The sequence below is a fragment of the Pseudocercospora fijiensis genome, assembly GCF_000340215.1.
Source record: "Pseudocercospora fijiensis CIRAD86 unplaced genomic scaffold MYCFIscaffold_3, whole genome shotgun sequence".
In the NCBI taxonomy this organism is placed as follows: Eukaryota; Fungi; Ascomycota; class Dothideomycetes; order Mycosphaerellales; family Mycosphaerellaceae; genus Pseudocercospora; species Pseudocercospora fijiensis.
The window spans coordinates 2039467-2062011 of NW_006921534.1; the positions used below are offsets into that span (position 1 = coordinate 2039467).

Sequence of the window (22545 nt, forward strand, 5' to 3'; positions counted from 1 at the left end):
CGGGGTCTTTTGATAGCACGCAATTAGTCGAACAGCAGAGACCGCGACTTGAGTTTTCCGTTTTTAGGATCCATTGTACTTTGCTATGCACAAGCTGGCATTTGTACCACCGAAGCCAAAGCTGTTGGTCAATGCTGCCTTTACGGAATGTTGCTGTGCTGTTCTGGCGACATAGTTGCAGTTGAAGTCAGCGGGAGGGTCGCCAGGATTGTCAAGATTCAGTGTTGGTGGCAGAATATTCTATGCAACCGTCAGTACTTAGCTCATATGCCGATGGGAGATTTGACGCACGTTGAAGGTTGCAAGGATGGTGAAGATAGCTTCGACCGCTCCAGCTGCGCCAAGAAGATGGCCAATGGCTCCTTTCGTGCTAGAAACGTTGATCTCGGAGGCCTTCGATTTTCCATCCTGACCCAGCAAGAGATTCTTGATAGCGGAATTCTCGGCAGCATCACCTAGCTTGGTGGATGTGGCATGCGCATTGATATAGTCGATCTGCTCCGGCTTGGTCTGAGCGTGTTTCAATGCTTGTTTCATCGCCAGGAAAGCACCATGGCCATTTTCCTTTGGTGCAGTCATATGGTATGCGTCTGAAGACAAGCCATAACCTTTGATCTCTGCATAGATATGCGCGTTTCGAGCCTTTGCATGCTCAAGTTCCTGCCGTTTCGTCAGCACAAAATGACATGCAGCCATTCATGCCTTCAAACCTCGAGAACGACTACGCCAGCTCCTTCACCGATCACAAAACCTGCTCGATCTCGATCAAAGGGCCTTGAAGACGCAGATGGGTTGCTATTCCAATCAGTGGCAAGACTGCGTGCGCGAGCAAAGCCAGCAACGGCAAGAGGATGTATGCAGGATTCGGCGCCGCCTGCCACCATGACATCGGCGTCACCAAATGCAATCAATCTAGATGCATCACCAATAGCGTGAATGCCGGTTGTGCAAGCGGTTGTTGCAGCATGGTTCGGACCCTTGAAGCCGTATCTGATGGAAACGTGGCCGGCTGCTAGGTTGATAAGTAGTCTGGGTACAAAGAGAGGCGAGACCTTTCTATATCCAGATTCATGGAAGGCAATTGACGTGCTGTATGCTTCGTCAAGATTGCCGATTCCTGATCCAATGGTGACGCCAGTGGCCTCGAGATCCTCTTCCTTGGTCGGGTGCCAGCCAGCGTCCTCCAGAGCCTCATGAGCGCAAGCTATTGCGTATTGTGCAAATAGAGCCATCTGACGCTCCTCGCTTGCAGGAAGCCAGTCTCTGGCCTGCCATCTCCCATCTTCGCGGCTTCCGAGAGGCACAAGGCCAGCTACTCGACTAGGAAGTGCCTCGAATTGGAGATTCTTTGTGCTAGTCGAGACTATACCGCTCTCAGAAGCCAGAAGACGCCGCCATGTCTGCTTTACGCCTGCTGCGAGTGGCGTGACTGCTCCAAGGCCAGTCACGACGACTCTTCGCATATCATGTTACTGCTACTGCTCCAAGGAAGAAGCTGCAATGGCCGCTTAAAGGATTGGCTGGCAGGAGCCCTGCGCGCCGATGAATGCAACACGTCTCCGTCAGTGTCGGCCGCTATGCATCGATGGGTGATAAAGTGGTCGTGGTCGCCCTCCAGGTGGTGTGTTGTTGATGGTTCTGCTCATTTTCCAAGCTGTCATAGCGAAATCTTAAGTAAGCTTACCTTGGCGACCACGTGCGTCGGATGATCGGCCGGAACGAGTGCGTAGCGTCGCCGCATCGATACTTCCCTGCTCTCTTCTCTTTTCTCTACTCGTTCATCAACCACCCGCATCCAAAGACAACATCGAAGGATGCCGTGAGATGTCTGGTACAGACTGGGTCTGGATCTGCTGCCCTGCATCTCAACCTGACCTGGCGGCTTGTCTGATGAGAGGCAGACACGAACGCACGATCCAAAAACTCGGCTACGGCGATCAAGGCGCAGCGCAAGTCATGCTCGGAACATTGCTGGACGCCTCATGGTCGGGCTATTTTCTCGCTTCATGAATATCGAGGACACTTTTGGCTTGGTCGAAACTATGATACGTACCTCGCTAATAGAAGCCTTGTGCTCGGGAAGACCGTGAAAACTGCTGCGAATGCGAAACGAGATCGAATCTCGCTTCAACAGATGCATTGCCCACTGCGGCTTCATGGGCGCGCTATGGGAGCTCCTTGAAGCTTTGTGCCTAGCCATGCAACATACATGCATGCCATCAGCGCTATGCAACCCTTGCAGCTAGCTCTGACCCTCCAATTCGCTACACTGCGACCTCACGAAGAAAGCTGAATCTTTTTTATAGGCTAGTCTCGTGATGACCTGAGAGTGTTTCTCGAGGTACCATAGTCCGGCAATATCCGGTTGGATCGCTGCAGCAGCCATGTGTTCAGCGTTGTGTGGTACAGGACACAAAAGTGCAAAAGAGGTGCTGACAGCCGGGCTATTAATGGCGAGTACGAGCTGGTCACCACTCTTCACGAAAGTTGGTACGTTTTCTGCATTATTACTGACCAGTGCGTTGACCTCGCCATTACTCTTGATGGTATCGCAACCGGTAGGAGAGATCTAAGGCTGGACTTTCTATACTCTTGTATCGATATAATTCAACATAGATTCCCCTCCCTCAAGAATGGAGTCTCTCCCACCGCGATTTTCCGAAAGCGGCACTGCCATACCGCGATTCACAGAAAACTTGTGAGTGACTTCCTCTGCCACACTGTCCCCATTGGAGGCATGAATCGGAGGAGTAGAGCAGTCGAGCATTCGACCGGCTCGATGGATCTTCGTTCGCATTTTCAACAGTCGGATGCTGACAAGCAAGTCAGTAATGCCTCGCCACCTTATCAACAGTATCAGAACTTCGAAGGAGAGCAAACGGGAGTACATCAGGATGGTCAGACACAAGAAGGGACAGTGGTGGGAAGCCGTCGATTATCGGATAAAGAGCGACCATACTCGCCCTCGGAATTAGTGTCGCCGATGCCAGAGACTTACCGATCTGACAATGAAGAGAAAGAAGTGGTGATACCACCAGCACAGCCGGAGGCATATCAGCGGCCTGAGGAAAGACTTCAAAAACGACGGAGGATATGCGGCATTCCGCTGATTTGGTTCTTGATTGCGTTGGCCGCGATCATAATCCTGGCCATCGCACTCGGCGTAGGGTTAGGTGTAGGCCTGAATAATGATAAGTATGTAAGGGTCGCATGGCAGCTGCTGTCAAGCATCTGACATTGCTACAGCTCTTCAGATTCGGACGATGATACCCAAGTCAATACTGACTACCTCATCGGAGGCGCTATCAGTCCGCAGTATTACACCACATCTGGCGCGTTCAATGGATCTGGCATCGCTTTGGCCCAGCAGTCCTTCAGTCGGGAACTGCAAGACGGAAATCAAGGCAGTCTCGTGATGTACTTTCAGCACTGGAAAGGTGAAATCAGGTATAAGCAGTTGAGCAATGATGGTTCCTGGCTCGGAGGCGACTATTCCACAGTTGTGGCGCAAGACGCGAAGAATAGCACGCCACTATCAGCTGTTTCATACGTTCTCAACGATTCCAGCACGTGGCATGTCTTCTATGTCGACCAGAACAACACCTTGAAGCAGCGATCGAATAGAAACACGAGTAATGTGTGGGAGGATGGGCCGATCAATGACCTGAATTTGAAGGTATTCGATGCCGATATGGTTGGAATGCAAGCTTGCTGGTATGGGAATGACTACGGCGACAGTGATTATGCTCATACACCACTGCCGAATGAATCGCCGCAAGCCAATCAGTCGCATGAAGTCGGGATGCACATGTGGTATGCTTCCGACAACAACACCTTCCAGCAGTATGGCTGGCGTGATGGTGATGACACCTGGGAGCATCAAGGTTCGTGGCCAAACATGAATGGCCATGCAGGCGTTGGTGAGTTACTTGTCTATGTGTATTCTTCGCCTTGATTAACTCTTGTTGACTGTTGCTTCAGGTTGCTACAGCTGGGGTCCCGGGACCGTCACATATGTCATGTTTGTGAATTCAGAGAACACCGTCGAGTTCTGGTGGAAGGACACGAACACCAATCTGACCAATACGACGGCGCATCCGATCAATGCTTGGACGAATGGTGAGTCCTCCTCTCGCATGCATCGGCGTAGAACCAGTCAGTACTAATGATTCGAAGCGACTGGAGTCTCCATACCCAACGTTCATCCTTCAACATCCCTGGGCTACACAAACGTGTTCTATGCCCAGCTTGAGGATCTGCATATCCACGGCTTCAATATATCTTGGGCGGCCGAAAACACGACGATGTATGATCCTTTTCAAGTCGGCAGCGCTCGAGGCCTACCTGGCACGCACATGGGCGTTACTGCACTTCCAAACAACAGTGGTGGTAATGATCTGCTGGTATTCTTCCAAACGAATGGGAGCGATATATCGGAGTACACGAGGGATATTGTTGCAGGGCAATGGGCGCAGGTGGAGATCGGTATACCGTTATGATGTTCTGTGAAATGTTAGAGCAATGTTTGATGATACCCCGATGGTTACGACAGAGGAATGAGAACCAGTGAACTTACTTCATTTCACTCCTCTTCCTCTTCGAAGGCGTCGTCGTCAAAAACCGACTCGGTTGCGAGCTCGCTGTCGTCGTCGCTTGGGTTGCTGAAGAGGCGCTCGGGCTCCTGAGAACACCCGCACCATCTTCTCGACCATTATCGGCGGAGCGTCCTCAAATGATGCGCCTGGGGTTATTGAACTTCTCCTTGGACTGGCAGTACAACCGGAGTCAGTACTTGGCATTTTCCTCAAAGTAGCAGATCAACAGTTCTGCCTCAACCAGTCCAAATGGAGTGCCGTCATTGTCTGCTGAACGACGTGTCAATACGGTCCACTTTCGCCGTACGCACCAGTCCTACTCCACGGCCGTCGGTTTCGCAGACTCCGGCCGGCGATCTGAAAGTTCAAGTCGAAAACACGCGATCGAAGTAGTGGTTGAAGTTGGCAGACGGGGTATGGATCTCTCCGATGGCGCCAAGAAGGATGGAACGAAGCTGAACCTTGACAAGTACTGACATCACGACTTTGACTTTTGGGAGCTTCACATGCACGCGTGCCGTAGAAGCACAGCTGTTAATTAGTTATGCTGCCTTGCTTGAGGTAGGTCGGCATATATTCGACATATCCCTCCTAAGAGAAAGACCCCAATCACACTCAATATGTCTTCTCTAATCAACAGCCTCCTCCACGCTACACACTTCCGCAACCCATTCCTCCGCACTCTCGTCCCATCCATCGGTCTCGCATACGGAATCCAAGCAGCAGCTGCGATCCCCTCAATCATCTTCCAAACCGAACGGTTCTACGATCTCTCAGGCTCCTTGACATACATCTCCTGCGCCGCTCTTTCCCTCTACCTCCCCACCATCCGCGCCCGCCTTGCAGCAGGACCAGGAAGCACGGCTGCAGCATGGCCTAGTCTGCTGGCAAGCTTGACGAGCAAAGGAGGCGTCAATGCATGGAATTGGAGACAAGTAGTATTGAGCGCGGCAGTGACATTTTGGGCAGCGCGGTTGGGAACTTTCCTCTTCTCGCGTATCACGGCGGAAGATGGACGGGATAGTCGATTCGATGGCATCCGTGAGAAACCGGCAAAGTTTGGTGTTGCGTTCTTCGCGCAGGCGACTTGGGTGTCATTGTGCCTGATGCCAGTTCTTGCAGTAAACAGTATCCCAGCCACCACACTTGCGTCATTGCCGTTTCTCACGATTGTGGATGTTGTGGGATTGTTGCTTTACGTGGGAGGTATCACATTTGAGGCCACGGCGGATAGGCAGAAGTCACAATGGATGAAAGAGAAGAAAGAGAAGAAGCATTCGGAAGACTTCTTGACGCGTGGACTGTGGAGCAAATCGAGGCATCCGAATTACTTTGGTGAGAGCACATTATGGACTGGTATCGCGACCACGGCCGCCGGTGTGATGATGAGCAGTGTTGGACAGGCGGGTATGGGATTCAGTGGAGGCGCCGTTGGCAGAATCGGTGCATTGGCTATGGCTGCTGTCAGTCCAGCGTTTGTGACTTTCTTGCTCTTCAAGGTATGCTTCTCCAATACACACGCGTGGAGGCAGTATTGCTAACTAACCTCTCAGGTGTCTGGCATTCCCATGTCCGAGAAGAAGTACGACAAGCGCTACGGCGACCGCAAAGACTACCAGGAATGGAAGAAGAATACACCAGTGTTCTTCCCCAAATTCTAGACGCAGCCATCAACATGAACTCAAATCTATCTAGCTCACTTACGGCCTGAATTCGGCAATGTCTCTACATGAAGGGCCATAAACACCAAAACTCTTAGACTCAGTAACTGCGACGGTGGCTCAGTGGTTAGAGCGGTGTCCAAGAGTTCCTGACCCGAACCACATTCCTGGCCTGAACAGCCTGATCACAACCAGAGTGTACACTAGCAGCCAGAGATGCAGCAGTCCGAATTTACCTTGGATTATGAACTCTTTTGCCATTTCTTGTTGTCATGTTGTTGCAAGCGCGAATTGAACTCTTGTGCGGATATGCTAGACCGTTTCATGTGAGTCTTGGCGTTGCATGCGACGAAGCAGCAGCAGCAGCAGCAGCAGCACTTGAAGTGTGTGGTGTGTGGTATCACGTGCATGATGCCTGAGGCTGAAACTGCGCACTTCATCTTTGGGCTTCCTGTAGATTAGCCCTCTTCTGAATACATCACAGTTTACATCAAGTGGTTATGAGCCCCATGCATGACGAGGGATGGAGTATCTGCAATACAACTCACATTTTCCATTTAGCCATCGCTGACTTCGAAGAGCTGCGTATACCTTGTGCCCTTCGACTTAAGGTCGCCTCTGAGCAGCACTTCAGGAAACAACCGACGGGGTGATCAAGACCATCGTCGTCTTCAACAGATGCCACGACTGCGAGAGAAGACAGCGCCAACACTCTTCATAGACCTGTCGACAATTTAATTCAAGCTAATCCCGCCATCTTATAAACAGCTTTCTCCATAATTCCCTCCATCTCCTTACACCCGGGATCACCAGACGGCAAAACCTGAGTCCCAAACGTATACGCCAATCCGGACGTGCGATCAACAATCCAAAACGGATTATACAAACCACCCCAAGACAACGTTCCCTTCTTTCTCCTCCCCACATCATCCTCCATGAACACCATCCCACCAAGCGCATACTGAATCGGAATATCCGGTCTGATATCTCCCGGAAACATCCCATGCCAACCCTGAATGAAAGAATTCAAATCCCTTTCCGAATCCGCACCGAGTTGAGGTTTGAAGAATTCATCCACGCTCGAAGGTTTGAGGAGTTTTCCATCGTTGGCCAACAGACTCTTCAAAACCTTGAGGTAATCGGAGATGACAGCATACATGCCATGTCCACCGAAGCAATCCTTAGAATAAGTATTCAAAGTCGGAGTCTCACCATTAGGAACGAATTTCCCATCCTCACCTCTAATCACGAGGTCTGCTTGTTTCGTCTTCTTCAAATCCTCGCTCGGCCAAAACGTGAGACCTTTGATATTCATCGGTTCCCAGAAATGTTTCTTTTCGAATTCTTCCAACGTCAGACCTGTGAGGCGATGGAGAAGGAGTCCGGCCCAATCGAGTCCGGGACTATATTCCCAACTTGTGCCTGGTTCGTAAGTCAGGGGGAAATCATATCGTTCGGCGACAGTGGATGATAATCTTTCCACAGGTGATGGACGACCAGAGCTTAATTCTAATTTCAAAACGCGAGGGTGCACGCCGTATGTCACGCCGGAAGAATGTGTGAGGAGTTGGCGAAGGGTGATGGGATTTTTGCGATCGACGAAGATGGGCTTGTCATTGGAGTCGAAGCCTGTGAGGATTTGTTTTTTGGCGAGTTCCGGCATGTGTGGTGATACATCGTCGTCAAGAGTTATGTGGCCTAGCTCAACCATTTTCATGCAGGCGATTGCGGTGAGGAGTTTGGATTGCGAGGCGAGCATTATGAGGGCGTCTTCTTGGATTGGCTCGTCGTTGGTGCCGTAGTGTTGGAAGCCTGTGGCGTGGTGGTATTCGAAGCTTCCTAGTCATCATCGTGTGAGCTGAAGACGTTGACAATTGGGATATATCGGTCACTTGCTCACCATCCGCATTGGTAGCAGCAATGATGGCAAAAGGAATCTTGCCATCTTTGACACCTTGTGCCAATGCTTCTTCTGCGCCGCTCATGTCTGAATTCTGGGTTTCTTTCCGATACTACTATGTCTTACACAAGTGCAGGCTGGCCTACACTCTTTATATGATCGGCCGATGAAGCCTACCCAGGATCCTTTGCTAATTATGGTCAATCCCGAGATAGCGCGAACTGAAGAGTCGCAGCTTACTACACGTTCTCACGTTGTACCCGTTCACGACCGAGCTTGGAAGGAGGGACGGTGGACGAAGTCCTCGGCTGGTTGGTCAGCGAGCTCCGCACTAGTCCAGGAACCATTTGTGAAAAGCTGAGGATGAACCTTGAAGAACTGAGCATCCCTGCCCTGCTTGGCGTCTGACTTGGTGAGGTACTGTAGCGTAGGAAGATGGGATTTCCGAGACAAGTTGTTGCCTCGTGCAGAAGTCGCTCCATCAAAGTTATAAGTGTTGCGAGACAGCAAATCGGCGGCCGCGTCTCAAATAATAACGATCCTACTGCGCCGTTCAGTAAACAGGAATGTGTGCATTCCCCTTATCACTCGGATCACAGGCCCCTTAGGTTTTGCTAGAATATCTATGCTCGCGCATGCTGCGAACACGCAGTATGGGTATGTCGCTCGAAGTAAAGATCACTCTGGGCGGAATGATCACCAGCCCAAAATGCCATCCCAATCGATGCCCAAAACGCCTCGCTTGCCGGTCATCAGTCAAAACTGTAACAATGCCTCTCCCACATCGACAAATTTGGATCGCAAGCTTCTTCGCTACGCCGCAATGACGGGTGCGTCTTTAGTAGCATCTGGGGCAGGAGCTGGAGACTGTGCTTCACCGCTCATGCTCTCCCGCTGTTGTCTTTCCTTCTCTTTTGCCTCCTCTTCTTTCTTCTGGCGTTGCTTCTCTTGCAGCTTTGCCATCTTTTCCATCTTGATCTTTTGCTTCTCGGCCTGTTCGCGTTCCTTCTGCTTTTGCTCATCGGTTTTGTTCTCTTCTTCCTTGGCAGCGTAGTCTTTCCATTTTCGCCACCCATCAAAATCGATCAACGCTTGCATGCAGCCCCATTCCTTGACTTTGCGCTCCAGCCAGACGAAATTGACAGGCTTGGTCAAGAAGTCGTTGCATCCAGCAGCCAGTGCTTCGTGTCGATCCGATTGCAGCGAGGAAGCTGTCAGAGCAACGATGATCACTGGGGATTTGAACAGGCCTTCAGTCATGGAAAGCTTGTCATCTTCGGGGTTCCGCTTCGTCTTGTCGTCCATTGGATTGCCATTTCCATCTGGCCCGTTCTCACTAGGTGTTCCAGGAGTTGAAGAGAAGACGCCAATCCCGTTTACTCTCTCAAGTCTTCTGATCTCCTTTGTGGCCTGCAGCCCGTTCATCACTGGCATTTGAATGTCCATGAGCACTAAGTGAAAGCCGCCAGCTTTATACTTGTCCACCGCAATCTGTCCATTCATTGCCGTTTGCCACCGCACCTTCAACCTCTTCATCAAGCCTTCCAAAATTCGCAAATTAATGATATTGTCCTCTACAATGAGGACATTGATTGGAGGCACTGAGCTGTCCAAGACAGTTGAGATGCTCGGCAACTCTTTGCTGGGGTTGTAGGGATCGATTTGAAGAGGCGACTGTTTTCTAGACTGTGGTTTATCTGGAGTTGGCTTCCTAACTTTTCGGGGTCGAGCACTACGATGGCCGTGAGCAGGAGGAGCGGTGCCGTTGGGTGTGGGTGGAGATGATGTATTCTTCCCGGTCGGCGGGGCTTCTGGAGCGGGTGGAGTGGGCAGAGGAGGCGCGGCCGGTATCCCATTGGGATGATGCGATTCGGACGCGGTGGAGTCCACTCTAGGTCTTCCTGCTGTCCTAAGAGGCAGATGTGCGCCAGTTATGGCGGGTGCTGCGGCAGCGGGATTAGCAGTAGCGCCATGCGACAATATCGTGGGCGACGATGTATGCTGTCGGCCGTACTTTGGTCTATGTTCTCGCTCAGCTCGATGGCCACGCGCTCTACCCCCAGGAGACGGCAAGGCAGGTACATGACCAGTGTTTAGAACCGATATCGATCTGGGGTGATCCTGACCTGCGACAGAATTATGGTGTTCTCGAGTGTTTGGAGGAAGTGCAGGTTGTATTGTTACAGGCATAGGTGGAAAGTAGTCAGTGCCATTTTCATGTGGGCGGAAGTCGTCGATAGCGTGATGGCTTTGATGCGGAAATGCTCGTGGTGAGGGTCTAGGTGTGCGCTTTTGAGGGAGGTCGATGATGAGTGCTTCTTCCACAGTCTGGCCGCCAGGATAGTACGAGTCTATAGTCCTGAACATCTCTTCTTCAGGTCCAAGCATGCGTGAAGTACGGGGTCCGGCATGATCACTTCTCGTCACTATCGTCAAGGTGAGGTCAGGCGAATCGAAGGTCTTGCCCAGCGAGTTCTGGTATTTGCGCAGGATCAGATCCCGTACGTCGTCCACCAGATCATCCTCCTGAATCTGCACCAGCGTTGCCGACTGATTCGGTCGCTTCACCCATATCTTACGCCGCAACACGGTCGCCATGTCCGGGATGCTTGGCGAGAAGTAGTCCCGCCCAGCACTGGTCGGAAGTACACTCTCGGAGATGCTCAAAGTCTGTCGTTCGGACCGGCGAGGCGTGTCGACGAGAGCCTTCACGATGGTAGCATTGGCACTTCCAACGAGGCTTTGCCGTCTGTTTTCGGCAGGTTCGGAGATTATGCTGCGTAAGGACGCGGATGGGCTAGCGGGTCGACTGTTGGAGGTGTTCTGAAGAAGCAACGAAAGCTCTCCCGATGCCCGCCGTTGATGGAAGCTGTGTATAGCTGTCAGCTGGGGAGGTTTCGCGGTTTCTCTTCGAGTGAGCACGAATAAGGTTAAGCGGGTACATAGCAAAGTCGCCGGGTTGAGCTCATGCACAACATCGAGATGTCGCGAGGCCTTGTTGTTCCGAAGTGTAGGGGTGATTACTGTATGGCTTCCATCTCGCTGTGCACAGCCATACAAAGAAATGGTAATACGTACTCGGGATGCTGGAAGGCGGGCGCGCGGTTGCCCAGTGCTTCCGGAGTAGGCTCCTCGACCACTAAGCGTGGGTTGACTGGTGGGAGGTCGTCCACATCAAGCTTCAGTTCGGGTGCTACTATGGCTGGTTGGTGTGGAGGTGGGAGTTCTTCGTCCAGCTTCTCCAGCCGGCTTTCGGAGTCGCCCAAAGTCTGGCTGAAACTGGTCGAGCTTCGCGCTTTGTGATGCAAGAAGGTCGACTGCACCAACGCCTTCTCCGCCTCGCCTTCCGGCACTCCTGCAGACGCTATACTGGCAGCGCGTTGTGAGAGGTCTGGCGGCAGCTCCGGGATCACAGCCGCGTGAGCTCGGAAGTGTTCCCTCAGCTTTGCCAGCGACGATGACTTCCGAGGCAGCGGCAGCAGCTGCGGCTGCGGCGACGGAGAGGGCGAAGCGGAGGTGGCAGCGGTGGTAGAGCTGCCGTCGCTCTGGGTGGACTCGGCGGTGTTAGAATGCTTGGAGGATAATCGACGCAGCAGAGGCCTCAGAGACCATCGAGGCATGGCAGATGCAGATGCTGGCGGAGCTTGTTATTCAGGCAGTCAGGCAAGCAAGCCACATTGGATGAGGCGTCGGCTGCTGCCACATGGAGAGCGAGGTGCATTCATGAACAGTGCAATGATCAATCAATCAATCAATCAATCAATCAATTACCGAATCGTACATGTAGGAATTGCTACGGGAGAATGAAAGAAGGTGGAGTGAAAGTGAAGGCAGCCAGCAAGCAGCGCTCGACTCTTCCCTCTCGGTCTGATTCTGATTCAGGGAACGCAAGGCCAGCACGGTGCCGCCGCTGCTCTGCGCTGCGCTGCGACTGTGCTGTTCGTGGCGCATGCGGTTGCGGTTGCGGTTGCAAGAAGTGCTACTCTGATCGGGATTTGCTTGTGATCGATCGGCCAGCTAACTTATACCCTGATTAAGCGAGAAAGCGGAAGGGGGTAGTCTCTGAAAACGGGATCTAACCGATCAAAGCTAGCGTACTATCTAAAGGCATTATCCGCACCTTTAAAAAATTCACGTCTAACGTTTTCGAGCTAGCCGCCGTTCACGGGGATGACCCCCGTCCGCCATTTGGCTTAATTAGGGTATAGAAGTTCTGGCTCGCGGACAACGCCGCGCCCAAGATCGCAACGATCAATCATCACCCTGTTCACAGCAACACGAACGCATCTCGATCTTGAACGCGTCGCGTCGTTCTTGTGAGCGCGTAATGCACTCGCCTACACATGCACCACACCACACCACACCACACCACACGTGGTTGGAGGGACATCAAGTGATACGCCGAGTACAAGAAGCCGCGGAAATTGTGTCAAGATGCTGCACAGGAACTGTGGCAAATTGGCAAGCTAAGTCTGTGGAATGCTTTCTACCTATTTTGCTATCTACAAGGGCTATGCTTATTTATCATGACCTCGTTCAATCATTAATATCGAATTCGCTGTCACCCACGGATCTGTTGGACGGCAGCTTCGGAATTGGAATCGCTCACCAACGATCTTGTCAGCCAGCCAAAGCTGCAGTCAGCATATCGAAGGCGGAAGCTGCCGTCCAACAAATCCGTGGGTGACAGCGTATTATTCGGCATCCCTCTTTCCGCAACATAACGTTACAAGTCATACTCCGGCATGCGCTCTCACTGCAACCCCTTCCGCCTGACCAGCTCTCATACCGATACGCGCGCTTTCAGACACGTCGTACCCCTCATCATATGATCGTGCCCGGTCGTAGCGACGAGCATGGCGACCGTCTCCGCGACGTAGACTATCGTCCTGCCTCCTGCCTTGGTCGTCTGAGCTACGATGGGTCCGAGCATAATGATCCCGTCGCGCAATGCCGCCATCTCTACTACCGCTGCTTGGCCTGCGCTGCGTTGGACTGCGCGTGCTGGTGCTGCTTCTGTTTACAGGAGCATTCTTCTTCCGCGATGAAGGTGGGCTTTGCGTGGCAGCCTGTTGGGGAGAGTATCCCATTTGCAATAGTGGACTCATTGGTGGAGTCCAGCTGCCGCCTCCGCTGTCTTGGCCTGGATTGGCTTGCCAGAAGTTGAAGAACTTCACGAAATGGTAGTAGCTACCTGAGAGCAATGCGCCAAGCAGAGGCCCAACCTGCCAGCATCAAATGGTGTTAGCCAAATTCAAACTCGACTCATCACCGCCTGACGCACGTGACAGTCCAGGACCAGATCATTCTCTCTTGACTTACCCAGTAGATCCAATGATAGCTCTGGAAGTTAGGCGATACCACACATGGCGCGAACGAACGAACCGGGTTCAGAGAAGCGCCTGTGTACACTGCGCCGGCCAGCTCGGCGATGAACAGCGCAATGCCAATGCCCACAGGCGCTACGAACGTGGCCCTCCACTTCTCGGCAGCAAGCATGAGCACGGTGAAGACCAAGAGCGAAGTGAGGAACTGCCTGGTTGTCAGCGGATTCTTGACAAGAGCAGAAACGACCTACCATTTCGAGAAACAGCCCTTGTGCGACATTAACCTCAGGTGCCAAAGTGGTCTGCACTTGTCTGATGCTCCCAGGTATGAGGGCTTCCACAACCGCTGCAGCACTAATAGCAGCCAGCAATTGCACTGGGAAGAAAAGCAGCCCTCGTACGGCACTCAGCCCTCCACCCAATACCAGGCCCAGCGTGACAGCTGGATTGAACAAGCCACCACTTACACGATACATCGTCCAAGCATTGACCAGAAGCGAGAAGCCATAACTCAGCGCAATGTACATTAGCGTCTCATTCGTATGCAAGCCATTTGGTCCAGTCGCTGGTGCCTGGTAGACAGCCGTGCTATGTCCAAGGAACGCGAACAGCAGAAACAAGAATGTTCCCACGAACTCGCCAGTACACGCAACAAAGTGGTTCCTCCAAGCTGGCTGCCGGTAAGCATTCCGCGGCTCGATGTATCCCAATCCAGGTTTGTCCATTTGTGGAGGCACTAGCCAACTCGATCGATTCGACATGTTGCAGCAAGATCTCGACTTGCGTTCTTTTGGAGGTTTTGGAGAATGTTCGACTTCGCGCACGCCTGGCGGTTCGATGGAGAGCGACGCTTCACTCCAATGTATGCACGAAAAGCACATCGTGAGTCTCTGCGGGTGGTTGACGTAACCCCGGATAAGTGGATGCGATGTGTTCGGGCTCGTGTTTCAACAGGCAAGTGCTTGTTGGGGGATGCGGTCATATCTTCTACTCGGTCTGGTTGCTCTCCGCAACCGGACGATGTCTAGCATGATCCTATACACCGCCTTACACTTCTAACCGGCATTTAACGTTCTACTCAAAGTGGAAGCCTTCAATATTGTCGGCTCACTATCTGAGGCATCCATGTCTGAATCTGTGCCGCGGCTGGGATATGCTGGACATGGAGCTGTCAACCACATGGTATGGCGCTGTACTTTGAGACAGCACGGCAATTTGAAGAAGGCATTGACCTCGCATTGATGCGGAGAACATTCGAGGTGCGAATATTTATCGCCGTTGAGGGAGGACGGAATCTAATGAAATCCCCAAGCCAAGACCGAGCAACGCCGATGTATTACAACCCATTGCAAGTATCGAATCATCTTTCGCGGACGTCAAGAAGCATTCTTCGCGATTGTATGCAACGTGGCAGAGACTCGGTACACTCATCACAGCCGTGATGGTGAATAGGCTGTTAAAAAGGTAGTCCTGCAGGCATCGTTCACGCTCCTGCTTCCAAGCGCGGGAACCACACGTGCGTCTGAATGTGTACTGTACACAGGTCACACGAATCTTGTGCTCTAATAAAGCCACTTTAGCAACGCATGTGCCATGTGCTGCTAATTGTTCATCGGTAGATTTTTAAATTTGTCGAACGCCCGGAATCCTCAAGAACATTCGCTTGTGCGAAGCTTTGCAGTGGCCTCCTGTACCAAGACTGAGCAAGAGAAGGAACCCAGCTGCTGAGCGGCTATGCTGGTAGTCATCATGCAAGGCACTCAATTCACTCTTTGGTGGTCCCAAGACCCAGATGGCTTTAAAGAGCGTTTAGAGGAACGAGGACCGGAAGCTTTATATCGCGGTTAGCTTGCATAGTGGTATTCACCACTTCATCAGACATCGCATGCACCTCTGGTGCTGACGAGGCCAATGCAGCTAGCGTAGCCCTTCTTGAGCAGGAGCTGCTGGGCAGAAGCATAAGAGTACCGTGTCGACCACCGCGAGCTTTGCTCGGTTTTGCCTCTCAACTCCTACCTGTAGGTGGAGATTGCGGAGTAAGGAAAGATTAGGAAGCAGGAGAAGATTAAGGCTTTGAAGTGGACATGCACAGCTTTATTGATACTACTCTGTTGCAGCAAGTTCGGACGGCATTAGGAGGTGAGATGTACCACACCTCAGCACCTGACTACCTAGACACGACGACGTCCGGGCCATCATTGGTCTGTGCGCAGGTTAAAGCCATCTCACTTCTTGTCTGAGTTCAGGCTCTTGAAAGCCTCCAACGATGCGATCCCATTCAGCGTCGTGTGCGAGTTGCCTTCCGTGGGACCGAAGAGCGAACAGCTGATCTTGTGCTTCTTCCAATCTTTCTTCTGGCACTCCTTGGAGCAGTAGAAGCTCCTCTTGCACTTGCTGCAAGTCATGAGTGGCTTGCCATCCTTATACTCGCCAGCTTCACACACAGCACACTCATCCTTGTTGCTCTTTGGCGGCTTGCTGTTAACTTTCTTGTAGCCCTCAAGCATCTCCCTAGCCAGGTCGATGAAATCCTGTGGGCGAGAGTCGGCTTTCGTCGCTGAGATAGTGGTGACAGGGCTGGCGTAAGGGTCGAAGAAGAGACTGGCCAAAGTCTGAGCGAGATCATCGGCGTTCGGCTTATTGACGGCAATTGCCTTCATGACATGACTCCGCGTGAATTTGAGCTCATCCTGCTGGCGACCGTGATCTGGAGCCCAGATGTTCGTCATGCCGCAGCCTGGATAGATGAGGTCCTCCTTGGCAGCACCACCACGCGCCATGTTTTCGTCACGACCAATGCTGCCGAAGTCCCATGGACTGCCATTGACCTATCCAAGGAGTCAGCGCTGATGATAAGGATCGACATAGAGTCTTCGATACTCATGTAGCCAGTGTCTAGGTCCAAGGCGTCTTCGAGTTGCTTCACGGCGTCACGCATGAGTCCGCAATTCTTGTAGTACTTCCTCATGCCTTCGAGATCAAGCACAGAAAGTCGCGCGCCAAGAGTCATGGCACAGGCCCCAAGCATACACATGATGTAGCCTGGTCCGTACGGGTCGCGAGTCCACTCAAGCTTGGACGTACGAGCCTCCTTCCTCAGAGCTGTGAATCTTTTGGAGAGGGCACCAGAGGAATCGAGGTATGCGCGGACCTTCTCTGGATGGCTGCAAAGCTTCTGGAACATGGAGTAGTTGATGGCGATTTCGCTCTCGTCCTTCTTCAACACGGCAGGCTCACGCTTGATCATGTCTTCAGAGATGGCGTTGTCCTTCTCATGCTATGCTCCGCTTGACGGCGTGATGCTTCGCCGCCATCGCTGCGGCGCTTCTTGCCGTGCTTGACTTCAAGATCGACGAGACCGCAGTTTTTGTCGAGGGCTTGGATCAGGTCCAGATCCCAATCGCAGCAGAAGAGCTTAAGGGCCCAGCCACCCATGATGACTTGATTGACGGGTGTCGCTAAGAGTGTGGAAGAGTTTCTGGAAGTGTGCTGGGAGCAGTAGTACGATCAGACTGTCGAAGAAAAGAGCTTCTCTTGTGCAAAGTGGCAAACGAAGGACGGAACAATGTTTGGAAGGTGCGACAGCAACGCGCGGGTTTTTGCAGCTGTAGCCTGCAGGTCGCCTGCAACGTTTGTGGCCGATCGAATTGACTTCCTCCCACGCCGCCCACCACAATGCATCATACATCATTGATATTGATGTATCTTCTGCTGCAGTCCCGTCGTGCTCGACTTCCGGCAGCACGGGAGAGCATCGCGAAGGAGAAGCATCAAGACGACCAGGGTACGCCTATCATGCGCGAAGATGGCTTGTACGATATGCATGAACTCGACAAGATGCGAGACGCCGTCACAGAGGCTCATGTCTGGCTCGAAGAAGCCTGTATGATGGCAATGACTACAACTTGATCATATGCTGCGCGGACTCATGTTGCAACTTACCGCTAAAATGAAGATAAAATGCAGCAGAGTATGCGGAACTGCTCCAATTCCCAACTCGTCGAGTCCTGCGCACGTGAAGAACGCGAGGCTGCAACTGCAACTGCACTTTGCCCTGCCCTGCTACTGAGCAGGTCGCCCGCCAGCCGTTCAGACAGAGAGCATATTTCGGCAACAGGGCGATGCCGTGCTTTTGAAGGACGGACTCTCCAGAATAATAGCCCGGGATATACGAGGCTTTGACGAAGTGCACATGTATGAATCCCTTGCCTTGATGAGGAGTACAGTAGAGGCAAGAAGGACTCGCGATGATGTGAGGCAGGGGCAGGGATCGGTAGCGTTGCCGATACTGTGTTTTCGAAAAGTTCTGGCTACGGCGCAGAGGCCACCTGTTGGAGGATCCAAGCGCCTAATAGGAGAACCCCTAGCTCTTTCTTGGCTGTAGAATCCACCTAATATTAGCTTTGTCTCCTCTTCCTTATTACGCCGTTCCTCTCGGTACTACTGTTTGCTATATACGTCGAATTCTCGTTAGTTAAGGTATTATTATCGACTTAGGTTACTCGTTTCTCGGTCGTTTAACTCGTTACTCGTTTAGTGCTATATCTACTTATTAGTATAGCGCCTCGCAAGTTAGTAAGAGCCCGCAAACTAACCGAGAAGGTGTTACCGGCTAAAGAGCCTATAGTAGAGCCTACGGTAGAGAGGCCGTTACTTTATAAGAAGCTAAGAACGCTCGAGAAGTCGATAAGTCCGCCGCCGTTACGGCGAGGGCGTAGCCTTATCGAGAAGCCGGAAAGCGAGTTGTCTTTACTCGAAGATCTCTTAGAGATAGAAGTTAAGGTTGTTAAGGTTAAGGATAACGATAATTACTTAGATTATAGCGGAGTCTTCGATAAGGGTATAATAGAAGCCTTACCTATTAAAGAGGCTACTTAGAAGGTTGTTAAACTGCCTGTTTTTAAGCTACTAAAACAGTTAGCTAGAGACACTAATATAGAGCCTAAGAAGCGCTCTTCTGCGAGGGTTGTTATCTAGTACGGTACGAAGTTTTATCTTATTAATAAGAAGGGTAAGGAGCTAGTAGGCACCTCTTCTATTAGTACGAGATTAGACCTAGACTTCGATATTGCCGTACGCGAGTAGGCTTCTTACAATGCTACTAAGAATAGTTAGCTCGTACGCCGGATTAAGCTACGAGTAATATATATCTTAATTAAGAAGGACGATATCTTCGAGACCGATAGGAAGCAGTCTTCGGACGTTATAGAAGCGCTAAGGGTCGCTAAATCGCTCTAAGAAGCTAAGAAGACAAACGTTCGAATTAATATTATTATCGAGTGTTATACGCCGCTAGGAGGGCTTCTAGGTAGACTTCTAGTCGCTTAGAATGCTAGCAAGAAGAAAGCGACTAACGTTCAAATTGCCGCTAGCGACGTATTTATTGCTAAGAAGCGGAAGGCTAGCAATTACGAGGCTAAATTGCGAGTCGAATAGACCTATATACTATCGTCTTGTCCTAATTAGAATTTCTACTATTTCTAGCCTTAACCTAGACCTAATAGTACCGAGAATTACTTCCCTTTAATAGGCGACTACTTAAGGTTGTAGTCCGCCGAGATTAGAGATAGCAAGTGCTTAAAGGAAGAGCCTAATATAAGGGTATTTAACAAGCTAAGAATCGCGAAGAAGGCGAAGAATAATAAGCGTACGGCGACTTAATCGAATGCTAGACTCTCGGCGGCGACTAGAGCGACTAGATCGACGTAGACGATGCTAATTTAGTAAGGAATGCCGACTATAATAGGTAGACCGTCCTTAGTTATTAATGTTAACTTTAGGGATGCTATTCGCGAGCTAGTACGCAGTTTGTAGCTAAATCGATCGATTATCGACTCTTCCGGTCCTATTACTCTAATCCGCGCTATAGTATCGCCGTCGGTATCGTTTGTTACGTATAAGAGTGCCGTACGCAACCTAGTAGGTAATAATTAGTCGCGGCCGCTTAAGGACCTTAAATCGGCGCTTTCGTAGATAAAGACCTAACCCGAGTAGAAGAACGACGAGGGCGATCGCGAGGCGCTAGTTTCGATAGAGGTAAAGGCAACGATTAAGAAATATAATATCGAGTCGCTCGGAGGCTTAAACAAAGAAGAATAGCGTAAGCTAACTAGTGTGTTTAATAGTTATAGGTTTAGGTTAAGGAAGAGTCTAAAGAAATAGGTAATACTATCGGCTTAGGGTCTCGAGTAAGGAGGTATGCTTTCGAAATGTCCGCTAGCTTTATAATACGCTCGTTTTCTAACACTTACTAGACGTTCTATATTATAATAACACGCGGAGGTTTATCCTATATATATATACATTCTCGGCCGTAAATAGCTTGTTTATATGTATCGTTGTTGTAGCATTCTAGTATTAATCTAAACCTCCTAATTATTGCGAAGCTATACTACAGTGCTCCTGTACGCTCGCTAAGCCCGCTATTCCGAGTGCGAGATTACTATTCCGAGACCGAGAATTTCGCTGTTCTCGATTTTATTCGCAATAACGTAACGACAATCTCAATCTCTATATATATATCTATAATCTCTAAGATATTAGCTAATTTGCAAAAAAACAACGAAGAGAATCTATAAACTAATCGTTAAGGAAATACATATTAAATATAGCGGACTCGAGAATTTTACGATAGGGTCGGCTTTGCGGGGTTTACGGTGCCTCCGCTTCGTTACGATAAATGCTACGATTCTTTGCTAAGCAGCTAATAGATCTATAACGGGGGTATAAACATACTTTTTATATATAACGATAGCTGTAACTCTAACGCTTCTTCTAATCTAAAAAGTATATTATAAAGTGGTTGTATTGTTAAATAGTAGCTCTAATCCGAAATCTTAGATTTGTAGGTTAGTAAGTCCGGAGACTAACTCCTTAGACCCTATTTCTACCTCTTCCTTATTAACGTTATATCCGCTATATTTAAACATTCTACGCATATTCCGGCCGGCCTGTTAGTGTAAAGTATATACTAGAAAGGTATCAAATAATAGATAACTCTTCTACTGCTCCTAGTTCCTTTTAATCCACTTTTTAAGTGCTATAAAGGTCTGTTCGATCGGGTTAAGATCTAGCGAATATAGCGGCAAGTACTCTAATCTATAGCTAGCAGATAGGACGATATCTCTTAGCGACTTGCTATAGTAAATACTCGCATTATCTAAGACAAGTATTATCTCTTAACCTTTAATTAGCGGCAATAACTTGTTCTTAATCTACTAGTTAAATAGATCTTATTTAATAGAGCTATAGATATATAGAGTATAGGGCAAGTATCTATTAATTATTAGAGCCGGCAACACTAACTATCTCTTCTCGCGCTTAGTAGACCTTATTTCTATACAATCTATATTAATAGGCGACTAGCTATATTTACGGTGTCTAGTCTTCTAATTAGAAGTAGTCTTATCGATATAAACGACCTTCTTTACTAGAAAGCGACGCGCCTTTATTATCCAAATAGCACGTACTGTCTTATTGCGCTTAGAGGCGATCTAACGCGCTAACTTCCGAGACTAACCTTCTACTAACAATGTATCCTATATAGTCGTAAGAGCCGGCGGCTTTATCTCTAGAAACGCTTCTATTAAATTAAACCTTATCTTATCGAGATATACGTCCGGACGACCCGTTAGGTATTCTAGCAACTATTCTACCTGCTAGGTTATAAAGGCGCGCGGTCTGCCTGCCCTCGCCGTTCGAGGCGTTAATACCTATCTAAATAGCTCGATATTTATCCGCTAACGACGTATAGTGCGCTCTAGTACGCTAGTAGTATTATAGATGTCTTTTATCGACATATCGCAGTTCTCGAAGAGGTACAGGACCTAGTTCATCGTAGCGGCGGAATGCATAGCGGCGGCGGTAGAAGAGGCGGAAAATAGGAGTACTAGTAATAACACCTCGAATTAGTCTATACTACTAGAAATACGGCTTCGTTTTGAACGATATATGCCCGAATAGCGGTCAGAGAACACATACACCGCTCAGCAACGATCTACTAACAAATTTGTTAGGCGGGCGGTATACGGGGGTAATTGAATCCTCCGACGATCACGTGTGGCCAGAACTTTTCGAAAACACAGTAAGCCGAAAGCTTGATGAGCCTTGATCTCACCATCCAAATGATTCAACCCAGGACCTTAGCTTTCAAGGCAGCATTCAGTCTATCGTGCCGTAACTCAGTCTGCGTGACCTCAATCAATAAATACAGCAGCGAGACCTGTACAGACCACCCTGAGTTGATCTCATCTGTACTGTCTCTTGGCTGCAAAGTCTTCTCAAAGTAACCAACTCACTCTCTCCCACTTCAAGTCACAATGCCCCTACCTACCGTAGAAGACATCCTAAAAATCACACACCCACCACCCGATGACGGAAAATCCACTGAAAGGATAGCCCACCGCAAAAATCCTTACAAGGTCTCAATCGTCGAATACAATCCCCTCTGGCCTGAACGTTTCCTCTCAGCAAAATCCCGAATCGAAATAGCTCTAGCTCCAGCAACGGCCTTGGAAATTCACCACGTAGGCTCGACCAGTGTCCCCGATCTCCCAGCAAAAGACATAATCGACATCGACCTCGTCGTAAAAGATGTTCTAGACGAAGCCTCTTACGTCCCCGCTCTCGAGGCCGCGAATTTCAGATTCTTACTTCGCGAACCAGCGTGGCATCAACATCGTTTCTTCGTCGACGAAGGTGATTGGGAACCAGAAGCATTTTTGGTGAATTTGCATGTTTTCGGTCCGGAATGTGCGGAAGTTGCTCGACACCAGATTTTCCGGAATTGGTTGAGGGAGCATCCTGAGGATTTGGAGTTGTATGCGAGGGTGAAACGAGAGTGTGCGGAGGCGACTGAGCAGGCTGGAGAGAGTATGCAGGAGTATACTTCGAGGAAGGACAAGACGATTGACGAGATTAGGAATAGGGCGTTCAGAGAGTTGGGGTATATAAAGTGAGAATTAGCCCCCAAGGGAGAACCCGAGAGCGAGCCTTTGCTGCTAGAATTTCGCCACGAAGAAACGATCAAGGTGATGGGAAGTAATATCGAGAGCAAGAAAGGT

The 22545-nt window shown here is 50.1% G+C and overlaps 9 protein-coding genes across 9 annotated transcripts; 3 read left to right on the forward strand and 6 right to left on the reverse strand.

Annotated features, from left to right (window-relative positions):
- Nucleotides 1–63: 63 nt before the first annotated feature.
- Nucleotides 64–1623, reverse strand: MYCFIDRAFT_152395 (uncharacterized protein; the record flags this gene model as incomplete). Its single annotated transcript, XM_007926566.1, has 3 exons — nt 711–1623; nt 292–660; nt 64–240 (listed from the first exon to the last, which is right to left on the reverse strand). Exons 1-3 carry the CDS (start codon nt 1461–1463, stop codon nt 64–66), a joined length of 1299 nt encoding a protein of 432 aa, XP_007924757.1. The 5' UTR covers nt 1464–1623.
- Nucleotides 1624–2502: 879 nt separating this feature from the next.
- Nucleotides 2503–4499, forward strand: MYCFIDRAFT_152398 (uncharacterized protein; the record flags this gene model as incomplete). The annotated part of the gene is made up of 5 exons (XM_007926567.1): nt 2503–2698; nt 2830–3195; nt 3247–3920; nt 3982–4119; nt 4177–4499. The coding sequence occupies exons 1-5, from the start codon at nt 2634–2636 to the stop codon at nt 4497–4499; spliced, it is 1566 nt and encodes a 521-aa protein (XP_007924758.1). The 5' UTR covers nt 2503–2633.
- Nucleotides 4500–5190: 691 nt separating this feature from the next.
- MYCFIDRAFT_152401 (uncharacterized protein) lies at nt 5191–6503 on the forward strand. The gene is made up of 2 exons (XM_007926568.1): nt 5191–6094; nt 6149–6503. Exons 1-2 carry the CDS (start codon nt 5216–5218, stop codon nt 6254–6256), a joined length of 987 nt encoding a protein of 328 aa, XP_007924759.1. The 5' UTR covers nt 5191–5215; the 3' UTR covers nt 6257–6503.
- A 492-nt stretch (nt 6504–6995) lies between these two features.
- Nucleotides 6996–8051, reverse strand: MYCFIDRAFT_135035 (uncharacterized protein; the record flags this gene model as incomplete). The annotated part of the gene is made up of 1 exon (XM_007926569.1): nt 6996–8051. A coding segment is annotated over one exon (1056 nt), but the record flags the coding sequence as incomplete, so codon positions are not given.
- A 628-nt stretch (nt 8052–8679) lies between these two features.
- On the reverse strand, nt 8680–10754 carry MYCFIDRAFT_202905 (uncharacterized protein; the record flags this gene model as incomplete). The annotated part of the gene is made up of 1 exon (XM_007926570.1): nt 8680–10754. One exon carries the CDS (start codon nt 10752–10754, stop codon nt 8970–8972), a length of 1785 nt encoding a protein of 594 aa, XP_007924761.1. The 3' UTR covers nt 8680–8969.
- A 1161-nt stretch (nt 10755–11915) lies between these two features.
- Nucleotides 11916–12344, reverse strand: MYCFIDRAFT_173184 (uncharacterized protein; the record flags this gene model as incomplete). Its single annotated transcript, XM_007926571.1, has 2 exons — nt 11916–12154; nt 12323–12344. The coding sequence occupies 2 exons, from the start codon at nt 12342–12344 to the stop codon at nt 11916–11918; spliced, it is 261 nt and encodes an 86-aa protein (XP_007924762.1).
- Nucleotides 12345–13288: 944 nt separating this feature from the next.
- Nucleotides 13289–14181, reverse strand: MYCFIDRAFT_100823 (uncharacterized protein; the record flags this gene model as incomplete). The annotated part of the gene is made up of 3 exons (XM_007926572.1): nt 13289–13381; nt 13479–13688; nt 13735–14181. Coding segments are annotated over 3 exons (750 nt in total), but the record flags the coding sequence as incomplete, so codon positions are not given.
- Nucleotides 14182–15708: 1527 nt separating this feature from the next.
- MYCFIDRAFT_195277 (uncharacterized protein) lies at nt 15709–16730 on the reverse strand (the record flags this gene model as incomplete). Its single annotated transcript, XM_007926573.1, has 2 exons — nt 15709–16311; nt 16410–16730. 2 exons carry the CDS (start codon nt 16728–16730, stop codon nt 15709–15711), a joined length of 924 nt encoding a protein of 307 aa, XP_007924764.1.
- Nucleotides 16731–21801: 5071 nt separating this feature from the next.
- On the forward strand, nt 21802–22440 carry MYCFIDRAFT_135265 (uncharacterized protein; the record flags this gene model as incomplete). Its single annotated transcript, XM_007926574.1, has 1 exon — nt 21802–22440. The coding sequence occupies one exon, from the start codon at nt 21802–21804 to the stop codon at nt 22438–22440; it is 639 nt and encodes a 212-aa protein (XP_007924765.1).
- Between the last annotated feature and the right edge of the window lie 105 nt (nt 22441–22545).